This window comes from Nerophis lumbriciformis, linkage group LG17 (assembly GCF_033978685.3).
Source record: "Nerophis lumbriciformis linkage group LG17, RoL_Nlum_v2.1, whole genome shotgun sequence".
Lineage (NCBI taxonomy): Eukaryota > Metazoa > Chordata > Actinopteri > Syngnathiformes > Syngnathidae > Nerophis > Nerophis lumbriciformis.
In genome coordinates, this window is record NC_084564.2 from 45409946 (window position 1) to 45423048 (window position 13103).

Here is a 13103-nt window from a genome sequence, read left to right on the forward strand (position 1 = left end):
AGAGACTATAATAGACTATAGAGACTATAGACTATAGTAGACTATAGAGACTATAGTAGACTATAGTAGCCTATATAGACTATAGAGACTATAGTAGCCTACAGAGGCTAACTACAAAGTCGATCATGACAGATCGACGGATCTGTGAAGTGTTCCAACACCTTTTAGTGTGAAGTGTTCCCACACCTTTTAGTGTGAAGTGTTCCCACACCTTTTAGTGTGAAGTGTTCCCACACATTTTAGTGTGAAGTGTTCCCACACATTTTAGTGTGAAGTGTTCCCACACCTTTTAGTGTGAAGTGTTCCCACACCTTAGACAACTTTTGTCTCTTCTTAATTCCCTGGTTTTGTTATGACTCTTGTTCACTGTGTCTGCCTTTATGTGGACCAAAAGGTTTTCTAAAGTCTTAAAAGAGTATTTAAAAGAGCGATGTTGTGTAGTGTATGATGTGTGACGTAAACACGCTGTGCAACACCTAAACATTTGAAATGTGCAGTGTATGATGTGTGACGTAAACATGCTGTGCAACACCTAAACAGTCCGTGCCAAACGTGAGCTTTGACTACTAAACCAGGCAAAATGTTGTACCAAAATTTGGTCCAAAATGATTGTTCTTGGGAGAACCCTAATAGCAGATATGTGTTATACATGAACAATATGAGTGGCTTTAATCTTTCCTGTGATAAAATGGCAACCAAGGTCATCAAAAAGGTCAAACAACGAATGAGATTTCTCTACAGAATCTCCTCTCTGGTCAACAAAAGCACCATGAAGATTCTAGCGGGAACTCTCGTTCAACCCTTTTTCCATTACGCTTGCACCTCCTGGTACCCTAGCACCTCCAAAACCCTCAAATCTAGACTCCAAACATCCCAGAACAAGCTAGTCAGATTACTTCTAGACCTCCACCCCAGATCACACCTCACTCCTACCCACTTCTCCAAAGTGGGCTGGCTCAGGGTGGAGGACAGAGTAAAACAACTTGCACTGAGCCTGGTCTATAAAATCCACTACACCTCCCTGATACCGAAGTACATGTCAAACTACTTCCTTAACGTAAATGAGCGCCATAACCACAACACCAGGGGGAGCTCCACTAACCACGTTAAACCCAGATTCCAATCTAACAAAGGTCTTAACTCATTCTCCTTCTATGCCACATCAATATGGAATGCACTCCCAACAGGTGTAAAAGAAAGTGCATCTCTATCCTCCTTCAAAACCGCACTAAAACAACACCTCCAGGCAACTACAACCCTAAACTAACACCCTCCACCCACCACATCTCACCTCCCCGGATTGTAAATAATCAAATGTAAATAATCAAATGTATATACTTGTTCTTATGCTTTCTGAGCTCACTATGTTCTCTGCTCGCTGTACATATCCTACCAAGTCAGTCCTACACTGTTTCAATGTCCATTTCTCAGATGATGCAATTGTTGATGACTGAAGTGTTGATATCAACCACACCTAACCCCCCTCGCCCCTCCACATACCACACCCTGGATTGTAAATAATGTCAATAATTGAATGTATATACTCTGATGATGAACTTGTGTGATGACTGTATTATGATGATAGTATATATTTGTACCATGAATTGATGAACGTGGACCCCGACTTAAAGAAGTGTAAAAACTTATTGGGGTGTTACCATTTAGTGGTCAATTGTAGGGAATATGTACTGTACTGTGCAATCTACTAATAAAAGTTTCAATCAATCAATCAATCAATCAAACAGGACAGGTTAAAAAAAGAAAAAAAGTGTTGTGTTACAAATAATGAACAAACTGCTACAATACGAAAAGAGGTAAGATTAAATAAACTCTGCTCCTTCTTAGTCTTTTTCGGACATGCAAGTTTTGAACAATCCTGGCAAATCTTTGGTTTTAATTCTTCTAGTACTCTTTTCTACAATCTACACAGATTATAAATGAACGGTGACATCATTTTCAGAGACAAATGATTGGTCAGTGGGCAAGACTTTTATCGGCTCTGATCTCTGATTGGTCAGTGGGCGATACTGTTATCACCTCTGATCTCTTATTGGTCAGTGGGCGATACTGTTATCAGGTCTGATCTCTTATTGGTCAGTGGGCGATACTGTTATCAGGTCTGATCTCTTATTGGTCAGTGGGCAAGACTTTTATCGGCTCTGATCTCTTATTGGTCAGTGGGCAAAGACTTTTATCGGCTCTGATCTCTTATTGGTCAGTGGGCAAAGACTTTTATCGGCTCTGATCTCTTATTGGTCAGTGGGCAAAGACTTTTATCGGCTCTGATCTCTTATTGGTCAGTGGGCGATACTGTTATCACCTCTGATCTCTTATTGGTCAGTGGGCGATACTGTTATCACCTCTGATCTCTTATTGGTCAGTGGGCGATACTGTTATCAGGTCTGATCTCTTATTGTTCAGTGGGCAAGACTTTTATCGGCTCTGATCTCTTATTGGTCAGTGGGCAAAGACTTTTATCGGCTCTGATCTCTTATTGGTCAGTGGGCAAAGACTTTTATCGGCTCTGATCTCTTATTGGTCAGTGGGCAAAGACTTTTATCGGCTCTGATCTCTTATTGGTCAGTGGGCAAAGACTTTTATCGGCTCTGATCTCTTATTGGTCAGTGGGCGATACTGTTATCAGCTCTGATCTCTTTTTGGTCAGTGGGCGATACTGTTATCAGGTCTGATCTCTTATTGGTCAGTGGGCAAGACTTATCGGCTCTGATCTCTTATTGGTCAGTGGGCGATACTGTTATCAGTTCTGATCTCTTATTGGTCAGTGGGCAAGACTTTTATCGGCTCTGATCTCTTATTGGTCAGTGGGCGATACTGTTATCAGTTCTGATCTCTTATTGGTCAGTGGGCAAGACTTTTATCGGCTCTGATCTCTTATTGGTCAGTGGGCGATACTGTTATCAGCTCTGATCTCTTATTGGTCAGTGGGCAAGACTTTTATCGGCTCTGATCTCTTATTGGTCAGTGGGCGATACTGTTATCAGCTCTGATCTCTTATTGGTCAGTGGGCAAGACTTTTATCGGCTCTGATCTCTTATTGGTCAGTGGGCAAAGACTTATCGGCTCTGATCTCTTATTGGTCAGTGGGCGATACTGTTATCAGTTCTGATCTCTTATTGGTCAGTGGGCAAGACTTTTATCGGCTCTGATCTCTTATTGGTCAGTGGGCAAAGACTTTTATTGGCTCTGATCTCTTATTGGTCAGTGGCAAAGACTTTTATCGGCTCTGATCTCTTATTGGTCAGTGGACGATACTGTTATCACCTCTGATCTCTTATTGGTCAGTGGGCGATACTGTTATCAGCTCTGATCTCTTATTGGTCAGTGGGCGATACTGTTATCGGCTCTGATTTCTTGTTGGTCAGTGGGCGATACTGTTATTGGCTCTGATCTCTTATTGGTCAGTGGGCGATACTGTTATCAGCTCTGATCTCTTATTGGTCAGTGGGTGATACTGTTATCGGCTCTGATCTCTTATTGGTCAGTGGGCGATACTGTTATTGGCTCTGATTTCTTGTTGGTCAGTGGGTGATACTGTTATCGGCTCTGATCTCTTATTGGTCAGTGGGCGATACTGTCATTGGCTCTCTGAGGCGATGTATCCTGCGTAAAGGTTAACCATCTTCTCGTAGTACAAATGTATCCTGCATTAACTCAGACGCTGCTTTATAGTACAGGCTCCTAATCTCATGAGGGTGGAAGTCATCAGTAGCCAACAACAACACATTCCAACATATTGCTTGAAGTAGATTCCTAAGCAAAAACGGATGTCTTGTTGTGTATGTGCTTGATTACCAGGGCCAGTTTGAGAAGTTGGGTGGTGTCCTCAAAGACCAAGAGAAGGTGACAGACATCAAGCCTGGCCCAATGGTGACCGTGACAACGTCTGCTGGTGTTTATCAAGCCAAGGGTGTTGTCATTACTGCTGGACCTTGGGCTAATAAAGTGCTGCTCCACACTGGCATACAGCTTCCACTTCAGGTAATAAAACACTTTTTGTTTTTGCATTTCAACTGTTGTGGTCCCAGACCAAGTTAGGACTACAAACAAGCTATTCTGTACAATATTACAAAGCAGTTGTGTGACATAACAACAGTTGAGCACTAAATGGTTGTTGGCCTTCAGGAGGATGAATCAGTTAGCCATAATACAATTCACAATTGAATAATGATGATATTATATTTCAAGACAATGTGAAGATTTCAGCCACAAAAAGTGATACACAGCATTAAGTGGATGTTGAGCTGTGAGTACCACTAAATACTTTACAGCCTTCTCTACCACCAGTAAAATCACATATTTTGCAAAAGCGACGTATCTTTTTCATTTCACTGTCCAATATTCATTTTTACTTCAGTCACCAACAGATGCCTCTTTGAGGCACAAATAGACAATCAGTGCATCTACATGTGTCTGCCCGCTTAGTCTTTGTTTTGCAGTGATTGGAAGTCAATGAAAGAATGAATAATGAGTCACTTTGATGACATCAGTGAGTGTGTGGTGTTCTCCATGAGACTGTCCTGATGAAGCCAAGCAGTTTGTACATCAGCAAGGAAGGTCAACACAGTCCTGATGAAGCCAAACAGTTTGTACATCAGCAAGGAAGGTCAACACAGTCCTGATGAAGCCAAGCAGTTTGTACATCAGCAAGAAAGGTGAACACAGGGCAATCAGAAACATCCTGCCTATTGCCTTCGTACATCATGTAGAGGAGGAGTGGAGCCAAAGCCAACTCAGTCATTTGCTGAACTGCTGTGTTGTGATGCAGCTGTCAGTGTAAAGCCTGTCTGAGGTTCACCCAAAAATGTGTTTGTTTGGATTCATTATTCATTATAATTCATTACAGTGATGGAAGGAGCATTCCTATGAAAACAGTTTCAGTGCTGTGGCAGCCGTTGGGCACATATGCACAGTAATTAACACATAGTATGAGAACGTGCCAAATAAATCATATTTCTAACAATATTCCAAAAGTCTTCAAACATTTGTGCTAACAATATTGCAGCAATAAGCTACATGCTGTGAGGTGAGCGCTGTAGCTAGCCATATTGTTAGCTTCAAAAACCATCAAGTATGTGAAGTTGGCGCTAACGTTAGACAACTTACCTTTAATGATTTGGTGAACTTAGTTTGTTCCTGCAGAGTATTTCTGAGTGAAGGCAGTGTCTGCAACATGTCGGCAACATTGTGCTTGAAGTCGTCGCAGAAGCTGAAAGTGATGTTATTTTTGCCACACACTTTTGACATCTTCACCTCAGCATCTGTCATTTCATCATCGCCCATTCTTGTCAAAGCTGATATTGGCTGGACAAACAGTATTTATGGACGACCAGACCAATGCTCGGAACAGTAGCACTAGCATGTGCCTCACAATACGGAGGTCCTGAGTAGTCCTGGGTTCCATCCTGCACTCGGGATCTTTCTGTGTGGAGTTTGCATGTTCTCACCGTGACTGCGTGGGTTCTACTCCGGCTTCCCCCCACCTCCAAAGACATGCACCTGGGGATAGGCCCCTCCCACCTCCAAAGACATGCACCTGGGGATAGGCCCCTCCCACCTCCAAAGACATGCACCTGGGGATAGGCCCCTCCCACCTTCAAAGACATGTACCTGGGGATAGGCCCCTCCCACCTCCAAAGACATGCACCTGGGGATAGGCCCCTCCCACCTCCAAAGACATGCACCTGGGGATAGGCCCCTCCCACCTCCAAGACATGCACCTGGGGATAGGCCCCTCCCACCTCCAAAGACATGCACCTGGGGATAGGCCCCTCCCACCTCCAAAGACATGCACCTGGGGATAGGCCCCTCCCACCTTCAAAGACATGTACCTGGGGATAGGCCCCTCCCACCTCCAAAGACATGCACCTGGGGATAGGCCCCTCCCACCTCCAAAGACATGCACCTGGGGATAGGCCCCTCCCACCTCCAAAGACATGTACTTGGGGATAGGCCCCTCCCACCTCCAAAGACATGTACCTGGGGATAGGTTAATTGACAACACTCAATGGTCCCTAGTGTGTGAATGTTGTCTATCTGTGTTGGCCCTGTGATGAGGTGGTGACTTGTCCAGGGTGTACACCGCCTTCCGCCCGAATGCAGCTGAGATATGCTCCAGCGACCCCAAAAGGGACAAGCGGTAGAAAATGGATGGATAGACCAATGCTGCTGCTTAACAGATTTTTATGATGATTTATGTAATTTCTTCCTTCACGGGAAATACTAAAATCGATGCTGCAATGAGGTGGCGACTTGTCCAGGGTGTACCCGGCCTTCCGCTCGAATGCAGCTGAGATCGGCTCCAGCACCCCCCGTGACCCCAAAAGGGACAAGCGGTAGAAAATGGATGGATGGATGTTGCAAATTTGAAAAAAAGCATGACTGTTTCCAAAGCTATTTTTCTTCCAATAATGATAATGCCCCCCCATTTGTCGATGTATTTAGCCTACAAATTGTTTTAGTTTTTTGGCAGGGCTGCCTTGTCTTGGTGTTGTCTTGGTGTCCAGCCATCGCTCTCACGGTGTGCTGTCGTTAGACTGAAAGCCGTGACATTAGCCTAAGTACCTGTGTTACTCCCATGTTACCTAAACACTGTGACATTAGCCTAAGTACCTGTGTTACTCCCATGTTACCTAAACACTGTGACATTAGCCTAAGTACCTGTGTTACTCCCATGTTACCTAAACACTGTGACATTAGCCTAAGTACCTGTGTTACTCCCATGTTACCTAAACACTGTGACATTAGCCCAAGTACCTGTGTTACTCCCATGTTACCTAAACACTGTGACATTAGCCTAAGTACCTGTGTTACTCCCATGTTACCTAAACACTGTGACATTAGCCTAAGTACCTGTGTTACTCCCATGTTACCTAAACACTGTGACATTAGCCTAAGTACCTGTGTTACTCCCATGTTACCTAAACACTGTGACATTAGCCTAAGTACCTGTGTTACTCCCATGTTTCCTAAACACTGTGACATTAGCCTAAGTACCTGTGTTACTCCCATGTTACCTAAACACTGTGACATTAGCCTAAGTACCTGTGTTACTCCCATGTTACCTAAACACTGTGACATTAGCCTAAGTACCTGTGTTACTCCCATGTTATCTAAACACTGTGACATTAGCCTAAGTACCTGTGTTACTCCCATGTTATCTAAACACTGTGACATTAGCCTAAGTACCTGTGTTACTCCCATGTTACCTAAACACTGTGACATTAGCCTAAGTACCTGTGTTACTCCCATGTTATCTAAACACTGTGACATTAGCCTAAGTACCTGTGTTACCTAAACGTTGCAGAGCGGCCTGGGATGCTATATCGCTCTGGCCGGGCAATACCATATTTTTTTTATAGAAGCCAAAAAAAGGGGAGCACAAAGCTGCCAGGAAGAAAGGGCAACAATGTGGTCTCCCTGGAAAAACACACTAATTTGATTCCAATTTTTTTCTTCCAGGTTGTTAAAATTAATGTATGCTATTGGAAAGAAAAGGTAGAGGACACATACCATGTGAAGAAGCGCTTCCCGTGCTTCTTGCTGTGTGAGGGAGAGGAGGCCAAAGACCACATCTATGGACTGCCTTCCAATGAATACCCCGGTCTGATGAAGGTACTTTCACACATTCTTTCAACTTTGCTCTTTCTAGAATGCTGCATCTCAGCTATGGAGTTTTGTTTTGGGGTTCACATGCTGCCTATAAATGCTTCCTTGTCACACACCATTGAAATAGTTCACATGAATCAAACGCACTCATCTTGGAGAAGATGCTCATGACCTGCATGAATCAAACGCACTCATCATGGAGAAGATGCTCATGACCTGCATGAATCAAACACACTCATCTTGGAGAAGATGCTCATGACCTGCCCAAAGCAATTGACCCAGCTATGGAAAAAGGAAACTGCCGCCACATGGAACATAAACCCAGCACACCAACAGGCTCTGAAAGTCTGGACCATCGCGTGCAGAAGAAGAAGAAAGAAGCCCAGAAGCGACCCGCCTTGAGACCAAAGTCTGGCTGCTGGTCTAAGCGGCCCTGAGTCCCAGGGCTGAAGCATGTAGAAGGAAAAAGTGGAGAGGAGGATAAAGTCTGGTGAGCTGTAAGCGTGTTACAGGCGCTTACATTAGTGAAGTAAATGTTTGTAGGTGTAGACCTGCGACTAATAGACGTGTGCATGCTACTGACATCACGTCTCGCCCACTGGTCAAGCTAGCTCTGTTTTCAATGGCTACCTGGCGCCATTTAGCCTTTCTCCAAGACAACATGCCCTTTGCTCCTGTTGTTTTCCACTCTACGAAGCCTTCAAATTGCAGAAAGGATAAACGTTTCTTCCATGTTCCAAGAGAGCAGAGTCCAAGAATGCACCACAACTTTGTTAATGGTTTGTTTGATATACTTCTTTCTATTTCTCAAACACCACATACGTGGTACAGGGGTTAGTGCGTGTGCCTCACAATAAGAAGGTCCTGGGTTCGATCCTGCGCTCGGGATCTTTCTGTGTGGAGTTTGCATGTTCTCCCCGTGACTGCGTGGGTTCTACTCCGGCTTCCCCCCACCTCCAAAGACATGCACCTGGGGATAGGCCCCTCCCACCTCCAAAGACATGTACCTGGGGGTAGGCCCCTCCACCTCCAAAGACATGTACCTGGGGGTAGCCCCCTCCCACCTCCAAAGACATGTACCTGGGGGTACGCCCCTCCCACCTCCAAAGACATACACCTGGGGATAAGCCCCTCCACCTCCAAAGACATGTACCTGGGGGTAGCCCCCTCCCACCTCCAAAGACATGCACCTGGAGGTAAGCCCTTCCCACCTCCAAAGACATGCACCTGGGAATAGCCCCCTCCCACCTCCAAAGACATGCACCTGGGGATAGGCCCCTCCCACCTCCAAAGACATGCACCTGGGGATAGGCCCCTCCCACCTCCAAAGACATGCACCTGGAGGTAGGCCCCTCCCACCTCCAAAGACATGTACCTGGGGGTAGCCCCCTCCCACCTCCAAAGACATGCACCTGGAGGTAAGCCCTTCCCACCTCCAAAGACATGCACCTGGGAATAGCCCCCTCCCACCTCCAAAGACATGCACCTGGGGATAGGCCCCTCCCACCTCCAAAGACATGCACCTGGGGATAGGCCCCTCCCACCTCCAAAGACATGCACCTGGAGGTAGGCCCCTCCCACCTCCAAAGACATGCGTCTGGGGATAGGCCCCTCCCACCTCCAAAGACATGCACCTGGGGATAGGCCCCTCCCACCTCCAAAGACATGCACCTGGAGGTAGGCCCCTCCCACCTCCAAAGACATGCGTCTGGGGATAGGCCCCTCCCACCTCCAAAGACATACACCTGGGGATAGGTTGATTGACAACACTAAATGGTCCCTAGTGTGTGAATGTTGTCTATCTGTGTTGGCCCTGTGATGAGGTGGTGACTTGTCCAGGGTGTACCCCGCCTTCTGCCCGAATGCAGCTGAGATATGCTCCAGCACCCCCCGGGACCCGGAAAGGGACAAGCGGTAGAAGATGGATGGATGGATGTTTGGTACAAGGGTTTGGAAAAGAATAAAAATAAAAGAAAGCAAATATGAGCAAAACCTAAAGGCAACAATGATAAATGAATCTTTCAGCACATACACAATGTTTAGCTGTATAGTTATATGTTGATAAAGACACACTACTTGTAAACAGTGTGTGCAACAACAACGAACATGGCAGTTTATACGCCAAGTTAAATAATGAAATGCAATCTTACAAGATGCATATTTATCTGAGAGAGTCTTGATCCCAACTTTCTTTGACCGAGTCACACACAAAAAAGTTGTAGAGCTCCATGCTTTTCCCAGTTTTCATCTGTTTTGTCCTGTAGAATGGCGTCTGGAGCCTGGGAACATAATCCTTGATATCACTCGACAAATCTTTTTTTATGAACTATAGGGATGTATTCCATTGCATGGTTTGATTTGTTGCAGCAAGATTTAAGCCTCTTTTGTTCACATCCGGGAAGATGTTACGTGTTGGAATAGCAGCTGTATGCGTACAAAATAAAGACAAGAACCCTTTGCTACTGTATGTAAGAACTACTGGCACATTGACATTAAACGTCTTTATCATTTATTGCCAACAGGGGTGTTGCTTAGTATAAAGCTGTGGCCCCCACCCACCCACTCACTATAATAGAGCCCCTGTACTGTAGAGCCTATTGCCACAGCAAGGGGATTAAGATTATGTGTCTTCTTCTAGGCACTATTGAGTCTGTAGAGGGGTTTGTGTGTGTGTTGAGTTATTAGCAAGAGTCCATTAAACATAGTTTACCTTTATCTATTTATGACAGCACAAGTTGTCAGCTTCTGTAAACACAACAAAGTGGGGAGTTAAAGAACCTGCGTCAGTTATTAAGAAGACGGCCAACAACGTTGAAAGCAGAGAAAAAGAAAAGTTCCAAGTGTCAAGTGGAATGACGTATTGGCGTGAGTAATTAACAAGTGAGTATCCAAAAGAGAGAGAGGGGGAAAAGTTGTTTGTTGCGAAGAAGCAAAGTGCTAAAAAGAGAGAAAGAAAAAGAGCATTGGAGTGAAGATTGAGTCTATCACAGAGTTGGAAGGTGGCACTGAAGACATAAAGAACACTTATGTCCTTGAATGACTTCAATGACATAAGTTCAAGTTCAAGTTAAAGTAGCAATGATTGTCTCACACACACACTAGGTGTGGTGAAATGTGTCCTCTGCATTTGACCCATCCCCTTCTTCACCCCATGGGAGGTGAGGGGAGCAGTGAGCAGCAGCGGTGTCGCACCAGGAATTATTTTTGGTGATTTAACCCCCAATTCCAAGCCTTGATGCTGAGTGCCAAGCAGGGAGGTAATGGCTCCCATGTTTATAGTCTTTGGTATGACTCGGCCGGGGTTTGAACTCACAACCTACCGTTCTCAGGGCGGACACTCTAACCACTAGGCCACTGAGCAGGTGCAGATATAAGTGCAGAGATGTTGTTGGGTGTGATGAGACCCAGACCATATGGACTGCTGTCCCATAGACTTAGACTTGTCTAAGTCTATGAGACCCAAACCATATGGTCTGCTGTGGAGCTGATTAACCCCACAGACTGCAGCCAATCAGATGTTTTTGCAACAGCATTTATATCTCATGTATGAAGCTTTGTTATGCACAAAAACCTTTTGAGATGTAAAATATACCTGGAAATGTGCAGTGTTGACTCCATGCTTCATGACCTCACATTTCTACATGCTGTGCATACTTTGCTTGTTTGGGCTTTGCCAACATTTGATTTCAACAATGTCAAAAGGATTATGTCAAGGCCACAAAATACACTTTTATTTCTTCATATTCATATTCATATTTGTGAGAAAGTCTATTCGTTTATCTATTGCCATTCATTGCAGTCACAATGTGAGTCCAGCAGCAGGTTGGCCAGTAAGGTGGACAGCAGCAGTAATGATCTACTCTCTATGGGAATAATAATACTACATTGAATAATAAAACAAGAGTCAAAGTCTTTCTTATCCTTTTGATAGCGCTGGCATGTTTAAATTAAAAACATTGCAAACCAAATATTACATCATTTCCACATGAAACTCTAATCTGGCTGTGAGCAGGCTATTATGTGAACACATTTTGTCATAAGTCACACAAATTATATCTTTATCAAAGTCGCCTACATCACCTGAAGTTTTACATATCATTGTAGCAAATATCTTTTCATAGGGGATGAGTACAACTTTATCTATGGACCGTTTTGGCCACATCTAGTATCTTCCTCCTTATCTTCTGACCCACATTTTCTTTTTCATTTCATCCTGTGTTCAGTTCTCAGATACCATACAGCAACACAGCTCACTGGAATCACCAGAAAGAAGCATCTCCTACTAAATTGTGATTGTGCTGAGCATGCAGATCTCAGACATGGCTACTTTCAATATAATTTGCCATGCCATGGTGTTTTCAGTTAGACTTTATTTGGAACATACAACATGATACATCACAATTTCCAGTTCCTCTATTCAACATGTTCGTAAAGGAGTAGGAAGAAGCAGAGCTTATTTAATCCACTTTTGAGAGAAATGCACAGGGACCTCAACAGTTCTCTCCAAAGTATACAACATGACCGTCAAAGGATGGTGTCAACAGGCTGCTACACCGTTTCCTGCTTTTGCAGCAAGAAAGGAGCGTTTTTGAGTGTGTCTTAGCGCACGCGGCATGGTGAAGATGAAAATGGGAGCCGGTGCCTCATGTGTCGCGGCCAGGAATTGATGAAGAGATTGAGGACCTAAACAAACGCTGTTCTGGATGTCAAGGCGTCCGGACTGCACCACCTTGGGGTTGTCCCTTTGCATCTGTGGGAATAGCCATAATCACCATGGCAACGTGAGCATATCAACCACGCTGAACTATTTATGGACTCAATGTTTCTGATAGCATTTGATGACCATTCCAATGATCAGAACCAAGCTGCACAGATAATAGAAGACAGCGTGTCTTAGAAGAATTTGTTCAAGACAATGGAACCCAACCCTACCCCGACCACCCGGGCACAAATGGCTTGGCCGAAAGATTTGTGCAAACATTCAAAAAAGGCACTAAGGCAATGGATGGCGAAAACCGATCATTGCTACACAAAATGGACAATCGTCTCCTTGCTTACCGTAACCACGAATAGGACTCTTGCAATGGTGTTTCGCCACAGGGACCTGAAATCCAAAGTGAATCATCTTAAGCCAAATGTGAAGAACAAACCGTTCAGAAATGTCGAGTCAACATGGTTTTTCAGTGTGGACCAGTCAGTTCTTGCCCATAACTACCGGACTAACAAGTGACTCCACCGTAGAGGGGCCCCTGACTTATACGGTGACAGTGGGAGACAAACTTTAGAAATGACACGTGGATCCAATCCAAGAAGTTTTGGAGCCACACAAGGGCTTATTCCAAAATTGACAAGCCCTGAGGTAATCCTGTCAGCCTTCCAGTTTCCTCTGCCTTCATCATGTAGGAGCAAGACTGGACACGTCTGGGGAAAAAATGGAGGAAAATTCCTCTGCTTGAAGAAACTGTCTGCCAAAAAGC

At 44.6% G+C, this 13103-nt stretch overlaps 1 protein-coding gene across 1 annotated transcript in view; it reads left to right on the forward strand.

Moving 5' to 3' along the window:
- The window catches only part of pipox (pipecolic acid oxidase), a 28201-nt gene that overhangs the window by 6050 nt on the left and 9048 nt on the right, over positions 1-13103 (forward strand). The window contains exons 4-5 of the mRNA XM_061972142.2: positions 3817-3999; positions 7480-7632. Of these exons, the coding sequence (XP_061828126.1) occupies positions 3817-3999; positions 7480-7632 (336 nt within the window). The remainder of the gene's footprint in view (positions 1-3816; positions 4000-7479; positions 7633-13103) is intronic.